Here is a 23,110-nt window from a genome sequence, read left to right as displayed (position 1 = left end):
AGTTATGAGATCACTAGAACAAATTACTTTCAAGAGCAGAAGAGCTATGCCTTTTTAGGCCTAAGGTTTGTGACAAATACCTGTAACAGGTGGGACTTCTGGCTTTTTAGGAGGTGCCACTGGTGCTTTCTTTTCAGGGAAAACCTCTTTGGGAGCCTCAGGCACTTTGAAGATATTAGTACATTTACAGTTGAGTCATGAGGATCAACACAGACAAGAATCACATTTACACAGCAAAAGCACTTTCAAGGCTAGCAAGGCGGTTCTTTCCATAGCCCTCTCTATTCCCTCCTGAGGGGTTGTTAGGATGTACCTTTGACAGATAAAACTTCAGGCTTTTGGGGAGCATGCACTTTCTTTTCCCAGACAACTTCTTCGGGCACCTCAGGCACTTTAAAGATATTAATATTTTTACGTTTAGGAGTTACAAGAATCAACACAAACAGGAAATACATTTATACAGGAAAAGACATTTTTCCAAACTTCTAAGCTTCCAGCAACATATACCTTCATCAGGAAGGGCTTCAGTCATTTCAAGACGAACCACATATGTTTTCTTTTCGGGGAAAATTTCTTGGGGAGCTTCAGGCACTTTAAGAAATCAGTATTTTAACATTTAGTGTTGCAAAGATCAGTAGGAACAGCAAAATATTTTCAAAGACTACAGGAGCTACTTCTTGAACTTGACGGCATGGGGACTTGTACCTTTAACTGATGGAGGTTCTCTTTTTTTGGAAGGAATTCTTTTTGCAGGAACACCTTCTTGAGCAGCTTCAGGCACTTTAAAGACATTAGTATTTCACATTTAGGAGTTAAAATGATTAATGAAAACAATAACCACAATATGTTAGCAAATGTAGTTTTTTAGAAGTTTCTTCTCTGCCTATTCTCCCCTTGCCCCACCAATCAACTAAGTTGAATGGGATTAGCAGCATCCTTGAGAAGATGTGCTCACCCTTCTCCAGCAACTAGTGGAGGTCCTATGACCCTGTAGACCCTCCTTATGAAGTATTTGTTGAATGAACACTTTTAATAGGAGGGTTTTCTGTTTTGATAGGAACAGTCACACATATTTTCTTTTGAGAGGGAACTTCTTGTGGAGCTTCTGGTGCTTTAAAGATATTAGTATATTTACATTTAGGAGTTAGGAATAACATTAGAAACACATAGTTTTAAGAACCGAAGACAGACAATTTCTTCAGTATCTGTTCAGAGGTGACAGGTACCTTTCACAGGTGGAGGTTCTGCCTCTTTAGGAACATCCTCAGATACTTTCATTTCAGGAGCAACTTCTTGCACAGCTTCAGCTACTTTGAAGATATTAGTATTATATTATACTTAGAGGTTAAGGGATCAGTGGAGACATTAATGACATTAACTGAACCAAAGTGACTTTTATGTCTACAAGGGTGCTTCCTTCAAGAACTGGATGAGGTACAAAGTCTTGAAGAAAGGAATCAAATCTTGTCTTTGTTTATTATTCCCCAGCTCCCCAGCACCATGCACATAGTAGGCATTTGTTAAATAAATGAAGGAAGGAATGATAGAATGAATGATACCTTTAGTGGAAGGTGTTTCAATTTCAGGGGGAGCAGCTATGAGTATTTCCTTTACAGGGACAACTTCTTGAGGTGATTCAAGCACTTTAAAGATATGAATTCATTGTACTTCAGAGTGATGAAGAGCAATGAAGAGTTTTAGTCAAAACCCCACCTACAGGAATGTCCCAGACTGGGTGACCTCCCTGCTCCCCAAATCTGATTCTTTGGTAAAAGTATGAATACTTGATTATCGGGAGCTGTTTTCTTGGTCACCTCAGGCACTAGCAATATTAGTAATTTTATTTCTTTGAACGGTAGATACATAGGAACTGAGATAAAAATTTACCTTTAAGTGAAAAAAATTGATTTTTAAATAATTAACAATGTATCTTTTGCTATTAGCTTGCAGAGGATAAAACAGCTCCTTACCTGGATTGGCTTTATTTTGTACCCTCACCTTAGGCACTTTATTTTATTTTATTTTTGGCTGCATCAAGCGGCTTGCAGGATCTGAGTTCCCTGACCAGGGGATCGAACCCATGTTCCCTGCAGTGGAAGCATGGAGTCTTAACCACTGGACCCCCAGGGAAGTCCCTTAGGCACTTTAAAAAGGTGATTGTTTTTCAAGTAAAGGAGGAAGGAGAACAACTAAAATATTTCAGACAGAGAAAATATTGTCAAAATGTTCAGATATTCTTTAAATTACAGAATATCATGGGTATTGTGACGAATTTTTGGAGAGGTTTTAAAACATTCTCATCTGTTGATTTATCTGAAAATATTCAAAATGAGAAAACGTAGGACTCTTTAAAAATAAAAGACAATGAGAGGAGCAAATAAATATTCAGGGCAGAATTCCAACTTTAACTGGTTTTGGTTTTAACTGCCCTGGTTTTAGAAGGCTCTCGGGTAGAGATGATATTACAGATAGAACAGTTCCACAGTGAATTTAATATTTTATTTTCTTTAAGTCATGGTTTTCTAAAAATATTTCTATGATATTTAAGTCTTAGGCAAATTCAGTTATTTCAAAATTATGTGCTTGTTTTTGGTAGTAAGTTTATTTTAATAGAAGAACAATTCAACAGGTAGTTGTATTATATCCTGGAATTTCAACCCCATGGAGTGTTTGAATTACTAACCTATAGTCTACAGCCAAGCACCTCTGTCATTTTACGGCACTGATTTCTGCTTTAGAGCACTGTGGGGTGAGCCTATTCAGTCTAGTTTCAGGGATATAAATGTTATAGGTGATCTCTCATATAGATTGTTTTTTTTAGCTAGTCTGAATTTTATTTTTTAAGGAAACAGCAATAGCTATTTCCATCTGGGTCACATCTGCACATTATATGTATATATATTTTCCCTGGAGGGGAAATAGCCTGGAGGGCTCATAGATAAAATTTATAGCCCAAGCATCTCCATGTGTATAAAGTTATGGACTTTTCCCCCTTATGACTCATGGGGACATGTATATACCCAGTCGAGCTGCTACTTTGGGGGACCCACTTCTCTGAAGTGATCTCCCTGGTATCATCTGGAGCTTTAGAGGTATTAGTATTTTTACACGTGGTGAGTACAACTACAGTCATGAGATAAGAAAGTCAACCTTCTTCTGGCTTGTACCTTTTGGTGGTGATAATTTTCTTCTTTTGGTAACAGGAGGTTGTCTCTCTGGAACATCTTCCTTGGAGACTTCCAACTCTTTAAAGATATTAGTATTTTTTAATTGAGAAAGGCAAAGACATGAAGACATGACTTACAAAGAAAGTTAGGGATATTAGCAGATATTATAACCTTTAATTAGAAATTTTATTTTTGTTCTAATGTTTATGTATTATATGAGTGGGATTTGACTTTTTAGGAGCAAGTCATAGATAGTTCCTTGTCTTGGGTACATTAGGGAGACTAAAGATATTAGTATTTTAGCATTAGAGGTTGTGAAAATCTACACAAAGCAGTGAACATATTTTGCAGACTGATGAAGAAAGGTTTTCTTATTTAGATTATCGTAACTAAGAATTATACCTTCAGTTGGAAGATGCTCTGGAATATTGGGAACAGCCTCAGGTAACTCCACCTCTGGAAATACTTCTCTGGTTGTATCAGGCTCTTTAAAGATATTAGTAGGTTTACACTTAGAAGTTATAAAAACAGTAGATTATATAACATGCAATTTTTGAGTCTTGAAGCCAAAGATATTCATCCAAGTTTGATGTTGTTGGAATGTACCTTTAGTTGCTGGTGTTTGTCTCTTTTTAGGAATAGTCACATATATCTTGTCCTCTGGAACAACTTTCTTGGGTGGTTCAGGCACTTAAAAGATATGAGTATAGTTATATTTATAAATGGTGAAGGAAAGTATTGAGCTTTTAAAATGAGCCAAAAATAAATTTTCTTCACTGGGTCATTGGTATTATATACCTTTTGCTACTTTGGTTTTTGTCTTTTGAGGATGAGTCACAGGTACTTTTTCTTCTGGAGATGATTCTTCAGATACTTCATAAACTTTAAAGATGTTAGTATTTACACAATTAGGGGCATTTCAAGGTGGATGAAGAATAGTGTTAAGAAAAACATAATACATAATACACATCGATAACTCAAATGACTAGTACTACATAGATCCAAATTAGTGACAATAACACACTGGCTAGGAAAAAGCCTCATTCCCAGTTTTATGATATAGGACTTTTCAGCATTTCTTTATGATCATGATGGTAAAATTGAGGAATTCACTGGTCAGGGACTAGTATATAATTCTTTTACTTTGTCTGCAGAAAGATACTGGTAAAATTTCCCTATTGTTGTTAATTTTTATGGATTTTTTTTCTTAAGGAACAGGGTCGATGTTGAGTTGCACATCAAGAATTCTCCAATATTTGACTTACTGGAAATTCATTCAAGTCTTTTCCTGTTCCAGGAAACCAGTTATCTACATTTTCAAACCAAATCTAGTCTATGGCTTCATATTCAATATGAATGTGAAAACTATTCAGAGATTGGAAGAAGAAAAGAAAAATAAGAATGATTGAATATTTGGAAAATAAGGCAACTGAAAAATAAAGATTTCTCCAGATTTCAGAAAGGAAGACTGGCTGATAATAATAACCAAACTCAAGTATAGAAAGGATATTCAAAGGTGGGAGTCATCATATATTTTTATCCAAACCTATTATCATAGGGTGACAAAAATTGTATTTAAATTTTACATTCAAATAAATGGAAGGATATCTTGACTGCTGGCATTTTCACTATTCAGATTATTAAACAGTATTCTATTCAGAATATTTTTTACTCATATTATTTTACTCTTCAAATTAATTCATTATAATTTTGCATGAAGGCAAAACCAAAAATGGCTTGAGAATTCTTTTGAGGTTCTAATGGCCTCGTAAATCTATGGGTATTTGAATAGCACTGCTAAAATGTTTACAACGATTGTTGCAAAGAGTAAAAAATACTAATGCTGAAGTATTTTGATTCTACATATCCAAGTAAAATATTATCATCAAGTTAAAGAAAGTTGCCTTATGGTCTGAGAAAATGAATTGCTGAAAAGCAGAAGACATTTGTACACAGAACAGGTTAACAAGACAATGACAAATTCAACAAGACAAATGACTCTTCTAAAATTGGGCAACGGTATACGTGCAGGTCTCTTTATTTTTTAAATTGGTGAGGAAATATAACTTGAGGCTAATAGTCATTCAAATTATCTAATTTTAGCCAAATATTTTTGGCATGTTAGGATTTTACAAGATATTAGTATATTTACTTTTAAAAGCTATGAAGACAAACACAGACGAACCAAAGAGAACCACCAGTTTTTCTACACTCACTGTACATCGTTGCATCTTCAGAAAGAACTATGGGTGATATTTCTTCTTGAATACTTTTCTTAGGCACCTCAGGAACTTCAAAGATATTAGTATATTAATTGTAATAAATACCAAATATAAGATATTAAGAATATAAAGAAACAAAAGACAAATATTTACATCACTCACATTCACTTTAAACCATGAATAACTAAACATAGAGTTATTTCATGTTGTGATTAGTATCAGCGTATACCTTTAGCTGGTGGAACTTCAGGCTTTTTAGGAACAGCTTCACGAACTTTTTCTTCTGGAACGATTTTCTTGGGTACTTCAGGTGCTTTAAAGATATTTGTTTTATTTTAAAAAATTGCATCATTGGGTGTAAAATATCAAGACAAAAAGGGGCATCTAACAAGGATAATGTCAAAAATCCCCAAATTATAAGTCATCTAAACACACAATCAATGCATCTCTCTAGACGGCCTTGTTGAGTTGTTGATTTGTCATATTAGAAGGACTTTGTCCTGTGGATACAACATCATTTTCTATTGTCACTTGGAACATGTTTATTTGTTTCCAAAGCTACTTGAAAATAGCCTCCAAAATGAATTATTTTTGAAAAAGAAGTTGGGGGGGGGTCAATATTTAAATATTGCTTAAGAAGAGGATCAGTACAAATAAAACCAACTTTTAGGCTTAGGCCTGTGTTCCCAGAGGGTAGTCACAAAAGGGAGGATTATGTTACGGGACATAAATTGAAGTTTACATAATTCAGCCATTTTGTGGAGTTGCGGGGAGAAAAATCTCTCTCTCTTTCTTCTCATAATAAATGAATAAAAGGGAGTTTTGTATTAGTGGCGAATCAGCAAAGGCAGATACCTTTAGCTGGTGAAACTTTGGGCTCTTCAGGAACATGTACTTTTTCCTCTACCACAATTTTCTTGGGTACTTCAGGTACTTTGGAGACAGTAGTAATAGTTTCTTTTACTTTTAAACATTCATAAAGATTTTTTAACAAGTAGAGCATAATAGAAATGTAAAGACAGAAAAGAACATAGCCACAGTATAAAATACAGACATCACTTTATCGAATACATTACAGTTATTAAAATGAGTTGAATTTTGATAACAAATACAACAACAAAAATCCAAGGGAATTTCCCATGTAAGAATCATAAGAACTTGACAAGAAAAATGAATAAGACACCTTCAGCTGGTGCTTTCTGCTTGTTTTGGTGGAATAATTGATATTTTCTCTTCAGTGATAACATTCTTAAATGCTTCAGAGACTTAAAAATGTAAGTATATATTATTTATAAGCTACTGTTTTTCATTTTTACTGTGAAATTCAAGAGGTTTAAAAACTGAACAGGGCTTCCCTGGTGGCACAGTGATTAAGAATCTGCCTGCCAATGCAGGGGACACAGGTTTGAGCCCTGGTCCGGAAGATCCCACATGCCACGGAGCAACTAGCTCCGTGTGCCACAGCTACTGAGCCTGCGCTCTAGAGCCTGCGAGCCAAAACTACTGGGCCCACGTGCCACAACTACTGAAGCCCGCGCACCTAGAGCCTGTGCTCCACAACAAGAGAAGCAACCGCAATGAGAAGCCCACGCACAGCAACGAAGAGTAGCCCCCGCTCGCTGCAACTAGAGAAAGCCTGCGCAGCAGCGAAGACCCAACACAACCAAAAATAAAAAAAACAAAAAACAAAAACTGAACAAAGCAGGGACATTAAACACACAGTCACAATGTATTTATATTTACTAGGTCATTAAAATTAATAATTAACAGGAAAACAAGGATTTATCAATAAACAGGTGAGTGAATATATAATCAAAGAGTACCAAAGAAGGAAAACTGGGTTCACTGTTTGGTTAGTAGTGATACTGCTTTGGGTATTTTAAGTAGAATGTGACTTTCTTTTTTGATAGAACTTTCTTTAGCCCCTCACCCACTTTCAAGATATTAGTTTGTTTTAGACATTCCAGAAACACAAAACACAGAAGAAAAACATCAAGTAGAATTCAAACTTGTAAAGCAGCCAAGGTGCTACTATATGTAAAATTAGGTTAAGTAATTTTTCACCAATAAAATACCTTTAGCTGGTGGCTCTTTTCGAAGAACAACTTTAGTAGGTGGTTTTTTTGGAGGGATGATTTTCTCGGATATCTCAGGCCCTTTAAAGATATTGGTGTTTTGGTTTAGAATGAACTCCTGAAGTATCATGGCCCACGATGACTAAAATTAGTACAATGAGGGCTCATAAAATGCTTTCTCTATTCATATTTTAAAAATTTATACCACACTTACCTCCAAAAAAACTTGATTTTGCTAAATTTCATCTGTATTGTAAATTTACTGTGTATACTAAGCACACACACATTCCTTCATATTACACACATATTATTAATTTGTTCAAGAGCTGGAGTAGTCTTGCAGAGAATGTATTTGTACGTTTATCCTCAGAATATACTAGAATGCAGGTGCTACTACCACACTTCATTTCCTTCCTTAATGTTATTTCTCCTGAAAATATCATAAAATGGTGGAAGATTTGGATAAGTAATTATCAGTTTGTGAACAGTTGACTGAAATGCTAACAAAGCAATGGTTCTTTTGCCTGGACAGTGAACTGAGGAGTTTCTTTCTCACTCAACTGATGACACTGGCCAGATATTTTGGTACGTATAACAATCACGTAACACTCTTACTTGGATTTAAAAAGGAATCCACAAATTCATACCGTGAATTATGTTATCTCCTTAGGTAAGTAGATATCAAACATTATTATCTTGTTGGCTAAAATTATACTCTGTGGTTAATCTCTACTCCATATCAAACATTGTTATCAAGTAGTTTAAACTCATGCTTAAAGTATTTCATGATTTTATCATGGAAAGTAAGTGGGTTTCTAATGTCCAAACTGAATATGAAATGTACTTTAAAAAAGAAGTTAGAGCAACATATAACAATTTGTAATATCTGCACAATTCCCTATACCTTTAGGTGGAGCTTTGGGTTTTTCATATACTTCCACTTCTTCAGCCTCTAAGACTTCTATTACCCTATGGACTTCTTCAACTTCGTGTACTACTTCAGCTCTATACTCTTCTACTTTGAGGACTTCTTCAACCTCATGGAACTCTTCTTCTTCAAAGTATTCTTCAACCTCATGGAACTCTTCTTCACGAGCTTCTTCCACTTGTGCTTCCACTATTTCTAATTCTGCTCTTTCTTTTACTACTTCCTTTTTGTGGACAGCAACTGATATTTTTTCTTCAAGAACAGCTCTCCCTGAAAGAGTATCTATTTTAAGAGATCTATTTTTTTTAAACACAGCAGAAATGAAGACGTAAATTCAAAATATAAAAACAGCTGAGAAAGGCTTTCATGCAGCAACACGTGAAAATCAAAGATCTTCCCCAAAGTACCTTTAGCTGGGGGAACAGCTTCTCTTTTAGGCACAGGGACTTTCTTTTCAGGGACTTTCTTTTCTGGGACTTTCTTTTGAACTTCAGGCACTTTAAAGACATAGTTTTAATATTTGAGACTATCAAGAGCAAGATTCCATAGGCAAAAGACATCAAAAACGATCAAGACATGTAGACATAAACATCTTAATGAAAAAGATTATAAGAAAGTTCAGGTTAAAAAGAGATGTACCTTTGGCAGGAGGGGCCTCTTTTTTCTGAACAGGAACAGGTACTTTTTCTTCAGGAACCTTCTTTGGCACTTTAAAGATATGAGGCATTTCAGTTAGCTGACAATACTCAATGATAAACATGAAATAAAAACATCAGAAACAACATCAACATTACAAATAATCGAAGTCTAAGAAGTCACTCTATTGTAAAATTGGACACCAATTTTAGAGGCTATAAAGATATTTTTCCAAATCACTCATTTGTACTACCCACACCTTAGAAGAAGGTATGTCCACAAAGAACCTGTGCTATCCTTTTTTTTTTTTCAAATAGCAGGAATTACCAATATTGGGCCTACTTCTACTATTTTTAATTTGATGAAGGCTTTTTTCAAGTGATTACCATCATAGAGTACTTAAGCCTTGATACAGGTGTCACGTTCTGCTGGGCACTATCGTGTCTGCTGAGGATGTCTATTGCAATAGGGACAGCATAACTTAATCAATTAGGAGTGCTACTGAAGCATTAACCTAATTAGGAACAATGAGAGATAGACGTTTTCTAATAACCTTGAATGCTCTGGCCAGATATTACAAAAGGGACACGAGGCTCTTTAAAATAATTATTATCTAAGCATTAGAACAGATAACCCCCCTCCATAAAATAACACAGTAGACATAATTATTATAATAATTCCACGAGAAAATTCGACTTATGTAATGGAATAAAATCTAGGAATGGAATGTTGGGAAGAAGGATCCATTGTAATGTATATAAGTATAGAGAGATGTACTATTAACATTAAAATTCTCAGCTATTTAAAATAAGAATATTCTGGAATAATTCACACACACGCACACACACACATAATCATTCATTAACATTCCAAAAAAGGCTAAAACAATCGAATGAATTATATTTGACAGGTTCTTAATCAATGTCATAAGTTTCCTATTTAAATGACTCTAAGAAAGTAATGAATGAAGATACTTTTGTTTTTTAAAAAGAAAATGAATGGGAATTTAAAGATATTGTCTTTAATAAAAGGATTTGTTATACCTTTAGCTGGTGGTGCCTCCACTTTCTTAGGAACAGGAGTAGGTGCTTCAGGTACTGCTTTCTTAACCACTTCAGGCACTTAAAAGATAGTTCATGGACATTTTGAAAAATGACATGCAATTAACAGAACAACAACCATATACCAAAAAACCCCCAAACACAAAACATTGATTTAGTTAAAAAATATATTAGCAACCTAAATGGTAATTGCATATATGAAGTATTGACTCTAAAGGTGAGAAGGATAGTACTTGGAAATCCTATAAGCAAACATAATACCAACTATAAAAAGATTGTCATAGTCTTTAGCAATGATAGCCTAACAATTATTCTAAAGAGCAAACACCATAGAAATAGATTTTTCCCCACTTGAAGAAAAAAACTAAGGATTGAAAACTAGGAGAAAGTATTACAATAGCATCTGGCCAAAAAAACATTAAAGTGTCAATAGCATAAAATTCTCTCTCTCATTCTAACTGAATTGTAGACGCAGTAGAAAAAGTTGGGTCAAGAAAAGGAACACAAAGTTTCAGGTGCCAGTTGTAATTAATCTTCAATTTATCATTGATATGATGTAAGAAAAGTATACTGGCGAGTATCAGGCTTAGATGAATTCTGAGAAAGATTCGGAACACCAGACATTTTAAATGTCCAACTCATAAAAGCAGCTGTACCTCTAGGTGGCGCCACCTCCTCAACCTCCTCTATGCGAGGTGGTTCCTCTGGGATCTCTTCTTCTGGAATAGGCTCTTCAGGCTCCTCAAACACTTTAAAAAGATGATTATTTTGTAAATTATTTTTATAATTCATTTAAATATTAGACTAAAATGATACATCTGAAAACTGAGGTTGTCTTATCAGCATAGTTAACTCAGCCTTCTAAGTGCATGTGAAAACTCACTCATCCTTGGAAAAGGTCTTACTGCGTCTTCAAAATATGTTAGGCCCTTCACAGAATTTTAGAACTGGAAAGGACTTCAGAAAGAATTTAGTTTAAATTATTATTATTTTTTTTAATGGAGGTGGATTTTTTTGAAGTCAAACATTCACTTAGGGGTAGAAGTCAGATTTTCTGCACCAGTTACTTAGGCTTAACTGGAACTCCTCCTGGAGAAGCTAATCCCACAACTGCCCACCAAGTCACCTGATGAAAAATTTCCAATGGCAAATATGGTTTCCCTTCAAAGATTCTCATTAAAGTAAAACAAACAAACAAACAAGGAAACAAACAGCCTAAGCATGTAAGAAGAGAGATTCGATCGGTTTTAGTTTGCCTATCCAGTTTCTACTAGGTAAAGAGTAATTTCTTTTACAGTGTGAATACATTTATTTTCTGGAGTGAAATGTGCATTTACCTCCTGAAAATATTAGACAAAAATAAGACAATAATGCTTTTGAAAATGCTATTTTCTTAGAAAGTCATCTACCTTCAACTGGTGGAACTTCCTCTTCTTTAGGGACAATGATGCGTCTTTCTTCCACTTTCTTAGGCACCTCAGGAACTTAAAAGATATTGATTGTTTTAGGTGCTTAAAATGCAGGAACCAAGAGGAGTACATAAAGACCAAGTTCCCCGTTTTTCAACCCAAGAGAGTTAATAACAGAATGCACATGCACCAGATGAAACATTGACATTTCATAGCATCAGTTAATGAGACAAAAATAAGAGGTTTGTGGTTTAAGATAAAGGGTCCATTAAAGAGATATTCTATCTTTTACTGCTGGAGCCTCTACTTTTTTAGGGAGAGCAATGGGTACTTCAGGGACTGGTTTCTTAGGTACTTCAGGCTCTTTAAATATATACAAGTTTAGTATTTTTATTTTGTAGGAACAACATACATAGACAAATCAACATAAAATACACAAACACAAAGTAGAAGAACTGACACAGCACAAACACGGATGCAGCAGAGTCCCAACTAACGACTACACAGAGACCACACAACGCAAACGTCTATATGGAACATCCCTAAGTGAAGAGCATCACAGTTCAACATCGGGGAAGCAAACACACCCCTGTTGGGAGTGATGTACCTTTGGCAGGAGGAGCCACTGCTTTCTTAAGACCAGGAGGAGGCACCTTCTTTTCTGGTTCAGGCTTCTTAGGCACCATGGGCACTTTCAAGATATTATTTTATTTTGTTAAGTTCATTTCACAAGCACAGAGACAATGGACACCACGATAATGTAAGTTATGTTAACAAATACTGGGAAATGGGACATTTTGGCTTTTACAGGTGAAGAAAGAAATGGCAGTGTCTAATTCGCTTGGGAATAGCAGTACCTGTGGCAGGAGGAGCCTCTTCTTTCTTGGGAGGGATCACTTTCTTCTCTGGCACTTTCTTCTTAACCTCAGGCACTTTAAAGACATCATTCCATGGTAAGAATGTATTGTGAGGGACAAAAAAGAGAGAACACAGGAAGTCCACAGAGAAAGACCAACATGCAACAGTTGCTCAGGGTAGGGACCTAATGCAAGTCAGGAGCCCAGGTGTGATGATATCATTAGGTTTTGTGGAGGAAGGGATCAGCAACCTATTTGAATACCAGAGGACAGATGCTGTCATTTCATCCACTTAAATTTCACTAGAAATTAATTAAATCATTATCTAAAAAATATTTCTGAATTCCTGAAATCCAATAAAGGATCGGCTTTACTGTTTCACTGCTTATAAGACTATTTAACCTAGTGGAGAGGTTATGTTTATTTTAAGTAGTGATGTCATAAACTTTTGCAGAAAGTATTATTGAGCTTTAAGGCATAAATATATTATGTCCTGTACTATGAACTGATTGAATATGACAAATCTGGATACTATTCATTCAGTGATAGAGTACTTTTATATATCTTAATTTTATCCTCACAATAATATCTGAGCCTACTAGAACTGACATTAGTATCCCCATTTTATAGGAGAGGAACTTTAGGCTCAGATCAGTTAAAGGACTTGCTCAGTCTAACACAGCAAGATACAAATTCAAGGCTAAAATCAAAACCTGCTGGGCTACCATCTGTATGTATGTATCAGAAGACATAAGCTCTTATGCAATGCTTTCATAAATACATTAATCTTTCTTTTACCTTTTCATCCTGATGTTATAAAGGCACTTAATATACATGGTTGAAGGATGACATTTAAGAAGATTTGTTCATCATATATTTCAGGTATTTTTTGTGTAGATAATTTAGCCTTGTAAAATATCTATATGAAAATTATTATGCTTAATAAAATTATAGGGAATTGGGTAGAATTTTGGGGGCAGTTTTGGGACAATACTTCCTTCCATCTTCGCTCTTGAATACTGCTTTGCAGCCAATAAAAAGTGGATATCAGTGTTCCTGAACATTTTTAGAAATTAATGTGACTATCTAGTTTACAAACATAAATTTTCCCAAATCCCAGTTCAACTATAATTTTTCTGGTGAACGTATGGATGAAGAATGTGTATTCACTTTGGGGAGGTGTACCTTTGGGTGGAGGTTCCACTTTTTTAGGAGCTGGAACAGGGACTTTCTTCTCTGGTACAGGTTTCTTTGGCACTTCAGGCACTTAAAAACATTCATTTTAAGACATTAAAAATCACATGTACAGCACTGTTTATGTAACAAAAAGACACATGAGAATAAGGCCACAAACAACTAAATAACATTTCATATCATAAAATTTGAAAAGACATTCAGACGATTTACAATAAATAAACACATAAGACAGACACAAAACAATAAGAGCACACATGACTGGAATGTTTTCTAAGATTTAGATGGTAGAAGACATAGAGAGTAAAGCAACATAGATAAAATTAGAGATGAACAAAAAAGATGGAAAGGCAGAATTCAACACAAAAGAGGCCTGATGACTTCAAGAAGAACTGCTATACCTCGTGCAGGTACTGGCACCTTAGGTTTAATTTCTGGAAGAAGTTCTTCTTCTTCAGGTACAAATTCTTCCTCCCCAGGAGGAATTTCCTCTTCTTCAGGAGCAACTTCCTCTTCCTCTGATAGAATTTCCTCTTCCTCTGGTGGAACTTCCTCTTCCTCTGGTGGAAATTCCTCTTCCTCAGGTGGAACTTCCTCTTCCTCAGGTGGAATTTCCTCTTCCGCTGGTGGAACTTCCTCTTCCTCAGGTAGAAATTCCTCTTCAAGAACAATTTCTTCTTCAAATACAAATTTCTCTTCCCGAAGTAGAGCTACAGGAACTGGAACTGGAACTGGCTCACGTTTCTTTGGCACTTTAAAGATATTTTTCAATCGGACAAGCATCACTTTTATGTACAATATTCAAAACAGTGGGACAACATGAAAAGCAAATATTCTGTGATCATAAAGCATCAACTGTCACCAACATAAGTAATTATAATTAGTGAGGCTGTATAATGCCGGTTAGTTTTCCTTTTTTGCCTTGGTTTTGTTCGAGATTAATGTACCTTTGGGTGATGGAGCTTCCACTTTTTTCGGAACAGGAGTTGGCTGCTTTTCTTCTGTGATGACCTTCTTGGGCACCACTGGCACTTTAAAGATATTATTTGTCTTTAAGAATGTGCTCTTTTACTTGTCTTAGAGCGATAGACATAAAAAGGAATCATGAAATATCTGACTTTTATATTTCTAACAAGATAGACAATTGTTTAAAACATGTAATGTTATACGGGAATTTGTATGTGAATATATGTAAATGTAAGGTTTTTTCCCATGGACTTTAAATGATGAAGTGACGTACCTTTTGCAGATGGAGCCTCTACTTTCTTAGGAGCAGGAACCAGCACCTTCTTCTCAGGCACAGGCTTCTTGGGCACTTCTGGCACTTTAAAGAAATGATTTAGAGAAACATTTTACACAACCTAAAATTTTGAGTCTAAGTGTAGTTTCAAAAAGATTAAGGTCATAAGAGTATGACCAAGTTACTTCAAGAAGCATTTTACCTTTAAAATAAAATCTTTTCTTTTCCATAAAGGAATACTAAAGCATTGTATCCCCAAAGAGCACGTAATTGAACCATTTAATTTTTTACTCATATGCAAAGTTGAAATTTAAAAAATTTTATGACATTGCAAGTTCATGTACCTTTGGCAGGTGGAGCTTCCACCTTTTCAGGAACAGGTACTGGCACTTTCTCCTCTGGTACAGGTTTCTTGGGTACTTCAGGAACTTTAAAGATATCAAATAGGGTTAGTATCAAATTTTTCACCCATAGAGAAGAATCTAGCAATTTTAGGCCTTATTGAAGCATCATAGATATTCTAACAATTTCACTTTAAGAATGAAAATAATAATTATAACAGCCACAAAACAAAGGCCAGAAAATGCACAAAAATTAAGATTAAAAAACACTGAAAAAACATAGACTGATAAAGACAACACACAGTGTCTGGTAAATGATGATTTTGTCCATTTTTGGTATTACAATTAGAATTTGCTTTACTCTAAGAACTTTCCACTAAAGAGGAGGAACCAAGCATGAAGCACCAGCATGCTTTTTTGAAGGTAAAATTTCAGAGATAAATACACAATAAACTGCTCCAGTAACCAGCTTGTCTTGGCATTAATATTGTTAATATCATCACGGGGGAAAGAACTGATACGGCTCACCAAGTTATACTATCAATACATGGGTAAATTATTACACTATTCCATTGATGGATTACAAAGAGATGTACCTTTAGCTGGTGGAGCCTTCTCTTTCTTAGGAATGGGCACAGGAACTTTCTCCTCTGGCTTCTTAGGAATCTCAGGCACTTTAAAGATATTGTTTACTGATAAGTTCTTACTACCAGTAACAACACATCCACACAAAGGATAGTTAACAAACAACAGGACAGTTTCAAAGAATAGACAGTAACACACACAAGGTTCTGAATTCAGGATAATTAGCTATTTATATGCAGATGAAGTCTTTTATATGCTCATGATAAGAGTGGTGGTGTACCTTTTGCTGGTGGGGCTTCCTTCTTTTTGGGAACAGGAACAGGTTTCTTCTCTTCTGGAACAGGTTTCTTGGGTACCTCAGGCACTTTAAAGATATTATGAAGAATTTTGGAAATGTTGCAGAAAAGATATAAAATGTGAAAAGCAACTACAGAAATCATACTTCAGCATCTAAAAGTGTCTTTTTCTAAAATAAGCAGAATTGGTCATCAGTGCTAATAAATCCCAGAATCTGACCAAATTGGATACAAAAGATGCTGCTGCTTATCCCTTGGCAGGAGATATAATCTACCTTTGACGGGTACCACTGGTACCACTTCTTCAGTTATGAGCTCCTCTTCTTCTTCAGTTACGAGTTCTTCTTTTTCATGAATGTACTCTTCTTCTTCAAAATATTCCTCTACTTGGGTTACAGCTTCCTCTTCAAAGGCAATCTCTTCTGGTTGTCTTTTAGGTACTTCAGGCACTTTAAAGATATTATCTTTAGGTTGGATATTTTCCAATTATTCAATAAGATTAAGACACGTTAGGAACATACCCATTTGTAATAGAAGAAGGAATAGGCTTTATCTTTCCCACAGAACTTTACACATAGAACTGAACATGAATTTCATACCAAAAAAGACAAACAACACATTAAAAAGAGTGAATATAGGTACCTCTAACAGGTGCTGCTACTTCTTTTTTAGGAACAGGTACTTTTTCTTCTGTGACAACCCTCTTGGGCTTCATGGGCACTTAAAACATTAAGTATAAGGAAATTTTATTGTCAGAAACAGGGTACCCAGCGAATGCTTGCTTTATTGTATTTTAAGGAAATAGAGTAATGCTGCAAGTGCCTCTCATATAAGAGATATGTGATTGTTCATTCATAAGAAACTTCAGATTCTCCATGGAAAGGATTCTGAACCTTACTGGAATAAAAACATACAAAAGTACTCAAGGAGGTCTGAGGCAGCAGAGACCAAGTGTGAAATGATGTTTAGTGTTTGGGTATCTCTGCTTGTATGAAACATCCTTTACTGAAAAGCTAAATTTACTTCTGGATAAGTATACTTTCTGAAATTGCAGCGAAGTTACTTAATAGTAAAAAGCAGGGAAAAATGGTTAGACATTGAGTTAACTCTTTTTTTCAATCTTCAAAATGACTTTAGGATCAATAAACAGGTATTAAACTGTGGTGAATATTGTTATATCATCACATCAATTTAGATAAGTCAGGAATGTGCCAAATGGTCACTGATTTTAAATCCAAACATTCTATTTTATATGTATTGTAGCCATGTGTTAGGACACAGCCACTGTATAAGAAGCTATGGATATATTTTGAAATAACTTCGAAATAACTTTTCCTTTTAAGATAACATTATCTTTTTATCCTGTATTTACAGATTTTTACATCCAACATCCACCTAACTATTAATATAAAAGACACAAAACAATGAAGAAAAAAAAAAGCAAAACACAGCTGCTTTAGTTTTAAAAGAGACATTATAAAAGACCACAATCGAGGAAGGAAAGTATACCTTTATCAGCTGGTTCAGTCACCTGCTCTTTTTCACGTTTGGTAATTGAAATGTGTATTTTTTCCTCAACAACTTTCTTTGCTTCTTCAGTCACTTTAAAGATATTAATTATTAAAGACCATTAAAACCAACCACACGAATATGTAAATAAAAATACATGAAATGCCGAGAAATGTAAGAATCAGCACCAAACAATATATTCAGTAAAGACAAAGAACATCAGACAAGGTAGTAAGACACGTTTACAGAACATAAGCAAAAAAGATGTTTTTGGTAGTTATTACGCTGCCATGTACCTTTGGGCGGTGGAGGTTTGAGTTTCTTAGGAATGGGCACTGGTACTTTTTCTTCAGGGACCACTTTCTTCGGCACTTTAAAACATCAATATTAACAGATTTAAAAACCTGAATCAAATTTCTTAAGAGTAGTAAGAAGAAAAAAATAAGAAATATGATGTACAACATAATGACCCCAAACACACACACGATTGGTACACTGCCACTTCAACATGGATTTATACTTGGACAGACATGTAGGGACCACAGGTCTCATGACTGATAATGTTTTTCTCACTCTACCTTTAGCTGGTGGGATCTTTGGTTTTGTGGGAACCGGTTCTTCCTGGACAGGCTTTACTGGGGTGGGCTTCTCAGGCTCTTTAAAAATATATACAGGGTATTTAATGTTAGACATTTTTGTTAGAATATATTTCTTCAATGGATACGAAGAATTAAAATAATACATCTTATCTACAGCATAGGCATAGACTCTAGAGGTGAGTGAGAATCAGAGATCCGAGTAGAATAAGGTGTAAAAGACCTAAAAAAGCTTTTATTGCTATTTCCTCCTTGCTATTTACTTCAGTTAGGTAATTGTGACTCCCTTTTACATATTATATTATCATTTCACTTCAGGTAGACAAAATCATGGTTAAACTCCTCCCCATATAATATTGTTTTTTAATTCTATTTGTAAAACTACATAGAACATTCTCAAAGCTAGGCTGTGAAACATCAAAAATAGAATAAGTGAAATAATATTGCTTCATTTTGAAATTCCAATAGAAACTTATTCCTACAGATTTGATCTTCACAAAGATAAAACACAATGGCTTGTGTTGGCTTTCTCTGTGTTTACTTTTGAAGCAGTCTTTGTGAAGTTTGGATGATGGGAACCCCGAGGGTAGGGTGTTTTCTCAATAGCCTATTATGTTTGATGATAACAAGGTTCAGGATGAGAGACGTTGAGAAATTTGTGGTCATGTATTAGAATGATCAAGGGCACTTGAAGATAGACTCTTGACCTTTTGGAGAAAGAAACGTAATGACATTTTCTTATAAGCAAAAAGGAGAGGAAATAGATTATGCCCAGAACCAAACTCTAACACAACTTTACAATTTATAGAGATTTTTTTTTTCTAGAAGTTATCGAAGAAAAAAAAATTCTGAATTTGCCAAACAAAACAAAGTTCTTTCCAAATTTCTTTGGGCATTCAAAATTTTATCCTGTTCTATGGATTTTACTCATATTTAATGTGGTTTCAGGTTTGCAGATCTGCTCATACCTGTGACATATTCTTCATGTTCTTTATACTCTTCGTAATGTTCGAATTCATGCTCCTCATACTCGTCATATTGATCATATTCTTCTGTTGGTTCATACTCCTCAAATTCTTTATAATCATGTTCTTCATATTCCTCTTCCCATTGTACTGAAACAGTTTCTTCTTCCTGGGTGTAAGCCCATTCTTTCTCTGCTGTTACAGTTACTTCTGGAATAATATTGACAACAGGTGCATTTTACTTGAAGCCCATTTAGGGACCATAGTGACAATGTGCTGTGATCTCATTCCTTGCTGATAGTCTCATGCACTGGTTATGGGAGACCCTGACTGTCCTTTGCTGGCCAAGGTATTACAGAGTGTACATTTGCTATTTATAATTTCAAATGTTAGATTCCCTGCCTTTAGGCAACAATAAGCCAATAAAGAATGAGAGTCAAATTAGAAACTAACAGGCAAAGAGCTGTGTAGGTTCATGCTTCATTTTATTATTTAGTCAAAGCACAATATACCTTTAGCTGCTGGAGGTTCTCTTTTTGGAACTTCAATGGATACCTTTTGTTCTTTGACAGCTCTTTTCCTGAGTTCAGTCACTTTAAAAAGAATAATTATTAAAAGTGAATTGCAAGATTCAGAATAACATGTGTTAAGAGAACTTGTGTGTGCAATCCAAGGACAAAGAGGACAAAGATGGCCATAACCATGCTCGTTGTTTAAATTTTTCATTTAAGTGGTAAGAAAAATCAATAGACTTGGAAATAAACATGTTCTAATATATATACAAATACTTTTCTCTAAGCTACTTAATACTTAAAAGACATTGAATAACTTTAAGAAGATCAAGTAGTATTTATAAAAGAAATAAAAAAAGACAACTAGACAGTATAAACAATGACTATCAAACAAGCATTAGACAGAAGGTTGCATCACATGAATAGTTTCTTCACTTTAATTCTAAGGTGTTTTCATAAGCTCTACTGGCACAATGTAGAAAATTGAGGATTTAAAAACTTTTAATTTCATCAAAGGTTGCCACACAAAACAAGCATTTCTGCAAAGGAGTTTAGTATATAGACAAAGAACCATTAGAAGATAAATTCGTTTTAAGGGAAAGTATCTACACGTTTGTATGGAGTTTCATTTTTGTTTTTGTTTTTTTTTTGAGAAGAAGAGACAGAATATTTTCTGGTATCAGAAATATTTAGTTTTGAGATGACACGGAATAGCATATGCATATTACTTACTTTGTAATACATATTTAAATTATTTTCTCTAAAGATCCCAATTCCACTAGATTAGTTATACCTATAAGCTTATTTTGATACCTAAAAGCTTATTTTGATTTTTGGAAAAGTTGGTATACCTTTTGCTGGTGGCTCCTCCTCTTTTCTAGGCTTGAGTTTTGGAACTTTTTCTTCTGGAACAGCTCTCTTGGGTTCCTCAGGCACTTTAAAGACAGATTTCACTTTAAAGAACTGTTTTCCTCATTCAAACAACAAAAAGGTAGTTGTATAGTAGTAACTCAAACATAAAAGACTTGATATTTTCACGATTTCAAACATAAAACAACTATAACAATGACAACAAAAACCCAACACCCATAACGAGTGTATTTGGTAAAGAGAATAGGGTAGGTGCAATATTCTGTGTATTGAAAGGCCCCATGTACCTCTTGGTCTTGGAGGCTCCACTTTTTTAGTTACAGCAACGTGAACTTTTTCTTCCTGGGCAATTTGCATGTGCCTCTCAGTCACTTGAAAGATAATTTTAGGATTACGGAGTTATATTACTTAAAGTGGAATTTAAAAAAATGTATTAGCCAGAAAGTATTGTGATTTTAGAGTATAACAATTTTACAAGGTACGCACAAATGAACTTCACCACAAGTAAGTAATAGTCCACCATAGACAAGGCAATAATATATCCTTGCGGCCAACATACACCAATAACCTCCATACGGAAGGGGTGACCCAAGGACAGCAGTGAGAGGACGAGAAAGACAAGACATGTTTCTAGTTGTCGTGCTGGGGGGTTTCGTTTACCTTTGGTGGAAGGAGGTTCTTCTATCTTAGCCACTTTGGGAGGAGCCCTTTTTTCAGGAACTGGTTTCTTTGGCTCTTCTGGCACTTAAAAGACATTGCACAACACGATCAGACATACAAATGTGAAAAACGCTAAACATAGGCACACTTATTTTCTTGTTAATGTCACAAAAATTTGAAGAATGTATCAATTTAAGATTTAAAAAGACAGGTATTATTCAAGAATAAAGGAAAGTCCAATATACCTTTGGCTGGTGGCACCTTTTCCTTTTTGGGAACTGCAGCAGGAATTTTCTTTTCTGGCACAATTTTCTTAGGTACTTCAGGAACTTTAGAAATATTAGGTTTAAGAATATTAGTTTGCATTACAGGAGAAGTGTAATTTTGGGGCAAAGAACTCACTTTATGAGAAGATCACACATTTACACAAACATTAATGTCTATAGTCAGTAAAAATGTTTACACGTATATGCTGACAAAACTGAGGCAGTTATTCAAACTAAAGGCATTATTATAGCTATTAAGACAAATGGTATCCCATTTCTTCGAGAGAGAATTGTACCTTTAGCTGGTGGAGGCTCCTCTATTTTAGCAGGAGTTTTCGGTTTGGGTACAATTTTCTTCTTAGGCACTTGAAAAGATTATAAAATACATTTGTGGAAATGTCCAGATTTCTTTTTAATAAAAATTTAAGGAATATTTTTATTACACATGATGTTTATCAACATTTGCAATACAGACAAAAAATTAACTACAAGAGGACATTAAGAATGGGACAAGCCAAACACATATGGGGCTAGAATTAATCTAAGAGTTGGTCTACCTTCGGCTGGTTCAGCGTCCACTTTCTCAGAAATAAAGTGCAGCTCTTCTTCTACAACATATTCCTCAGGCTCTTCCATCACTTTAAAGATATCAATTTCAAAGAAGATAGGTTGTAGTGTTTTTCATGTTTAATTTTAGCTGTACTTTATTATGTCAAAAAGTAAGTAAAATAGTAAAAGTTTAACACTTTCCAACTCCCTGATTGTTCTCATTTAAAATACCCAAAGAAGAAGATTTTAATCAAAGCACACACCTTAATAAAGAGCATAGAAAATAAGTTTCAGTAAGTATAACATAAAGATAACAATGCTTGTATTCACAGGAAGAACAGGACAAGTGCAAGACGTAAAAACAATCCTAGCAGCTAAGTTAACAAGAACACAGGAATTTGAAGACAAGTTTCAAAAATATACTTGAGGAATCATAAGAAGGTTCATAAGAAAGAAAGGAAAGACCTGTATTACATATGAAAAACCTACTGAGGACTTGGAAACAAGACTTTTTCCCCAAGTTTTGCGAGAGTAGCTATGGTGGACGAGGAAAGAGCCTTCCTATGATTTTTGAGTCTGTGTATAAGATTAATTATAGAATAGAAAGATCTAGTTACAAACACTAGGAGTAAACTTAACAGGCTACCCATCTTTCCCCTAAGTCTTTGGGCTTAATGGAAACATAAGAATATCATAAAATGTCTTTCCTTTTAATCAGAGTCTATAGTACTAAAAGAAATTTATAATGTATAAAAAACTGAAATTATATTCATGCAATGAGAACTTTCCTTGTGTACATGTTATGGTTTCCCAAACATTTCCAGAAGGGATAGGACCCTCTTTGAATCCATCAGATTCCTGGCTTATGCCCATCTTGGCCTTTCCCAGGAAGCACAACAGAACTGGTGAGCTTCCTCTAGGAAGTCAAGTCTTGCTCTGTTCTAAGCCATTCCATTAAGACTGCACATCTGGATTTCACATGGACTTTTCTTCCAAGTGGAGAAGAGGTGGGGTCCCTTTTATTAGCCAGAGATACACTCAAGGGCATCTGCCTGTACAATTCTATTCATCTTTTCATTGGGAAGACAGTTAATTTACTGAGAAACTTATGGATTAATCTTTAAAGCAGAGCTACATTAAAACTTTCTTAGTAAAGTTCTTTCAGATATATA

The 23,110-nt window shown here is 34.9% G+C and overlaps 1 protein-coding gene across 1 annotated transcript in view; it reads right to left on the bottom strand.

The window, feature by feature from the left end:
- TTN (titin) overlaps positions 1-23,110 on the bottom strand; it is a 277,274-nt gene that overhangs the window by 127,383 nt on the left and 126,781 nt on the right. The window contains exons 126-158 of the mRNA XM_027126990.1: positions 21,947-22,027; positions 21,686-21,754; positions 21,369-21,452; positions 21,124-21,207; positions 20,751-20,834; positions 20,445-20,528; positions 19,594-19,674; positions 19,085-19,291; positions 18,099-18,176; positions 17,817-17,891; positions 17,521-17,613; positions 16,654-16,731; positions 16,287-16,460; positions 15,996-16,079; positions 15,727-15,804; positions 15,134-15,217; positions 14,790-14,873; positions 14,497-14,580; positions 13,951-14,301; positions 12,356-12,430; positions 11,499-11,573; positions 10,746-10,838; positions 10,072-10,149; positions 9,032-9,100; positions 8,800-8,889; positions 8,369-8,662; positions 7,465-7,545; positions 6,245-6,322; positions 5,619-5,702; positions 3,774-3,857; positions 3,570-3,653; positions 314-391; positions 81-164 (exon numbers count right to left, since the gene is read on the bottom strand). Of these exons, the coding sequence (XP_026982791.1) occupies positions 81-164; positions 314-391; positions 3,570-3,653; positions 3,774-3,857; positions 5,619-5,702; positions 6,245-6,322; positions 7,465-7,545; positions 8,369-8,662; positions 8,800-8,889; positions 9,032-9,100; positions 10,072-10,149; positions 10,746-10,838; positions 11,499-11,573; positions 12,356-12,430; positions 13,951-14,301; positions 14,497-14,580; positions 14,790-14,873; positions 15,134-15,217; positions 15,727-15,804; positions 15,996-16,079; positions 16,287-16,460; positions 16,654-16,731; positions 17,521-17,613; positions 17,817-17,891; positions 18,099-18,176; positions 19,085-19,291; positions 19,594-19,674; positions 20,445-20,528; positions 20,751-20,834; positions 21,124-21,207; positions 21,369-21,452; positions 21,686-21,754; positions 21,947-22,027 (3,384 nt within the window). The remainder of the gene's footprint in view (positions 1-80; positions 165-313; positions 392-3,569; positions 3,654-3,773; positions 3,858-5,618; positions 5,703-6,244; positions 6,323-7,464; positions 7,546-8,368; positions 8,663-8,799; positions 8,890-9,031; positions 9,101-10,071; positions 10,150-10,745; positions 10,839-11,498; positions 11,574-12,355; positions 12,431-13,950; positions 14,302-14,496; positions 14,581-14,789; positions 14,874-15,133; positions 15,218-15,726; positions 15,805-15,995; positions 16,080-16,286; positions 16,461-16,653; positions 16,732-17,520; positions 17,614-17,816; positions 17,892-18,098; positions 18,177-19,084; positions 19,292-19,593; positions 19,675-20,444; positions 20,529-20,750; positions 20,835-21,123; positions 21,208-21,368; positions 21,453-21,685; positions 21,755-21,946; positions 22,028-23,110) is intronic.

The sequence above is a fragment of the Aethalodelphis obliquidens genome, unplaced genomic scaffold, assembly GCF_003676395.1.
Source record: "Aethalodelphis obliquidens isolate GAN/ISIS:26980383/991018 unplaced genomic scaffold, ASM367639v1 scaffold2, whole genome shotgun sequence".
Classification (NCBI taxonomy): Eukaryota; Metazoa; Chordata; class Mammalia; order Artiodactyla; family Delphinidae; genus Aethalodelphis; species Aethalodelphis obliquidens.
Note: the sequence above shows the minus strand (reverse complement) of the source record. Positions and strands in the feature narration are given on the sequence as shown.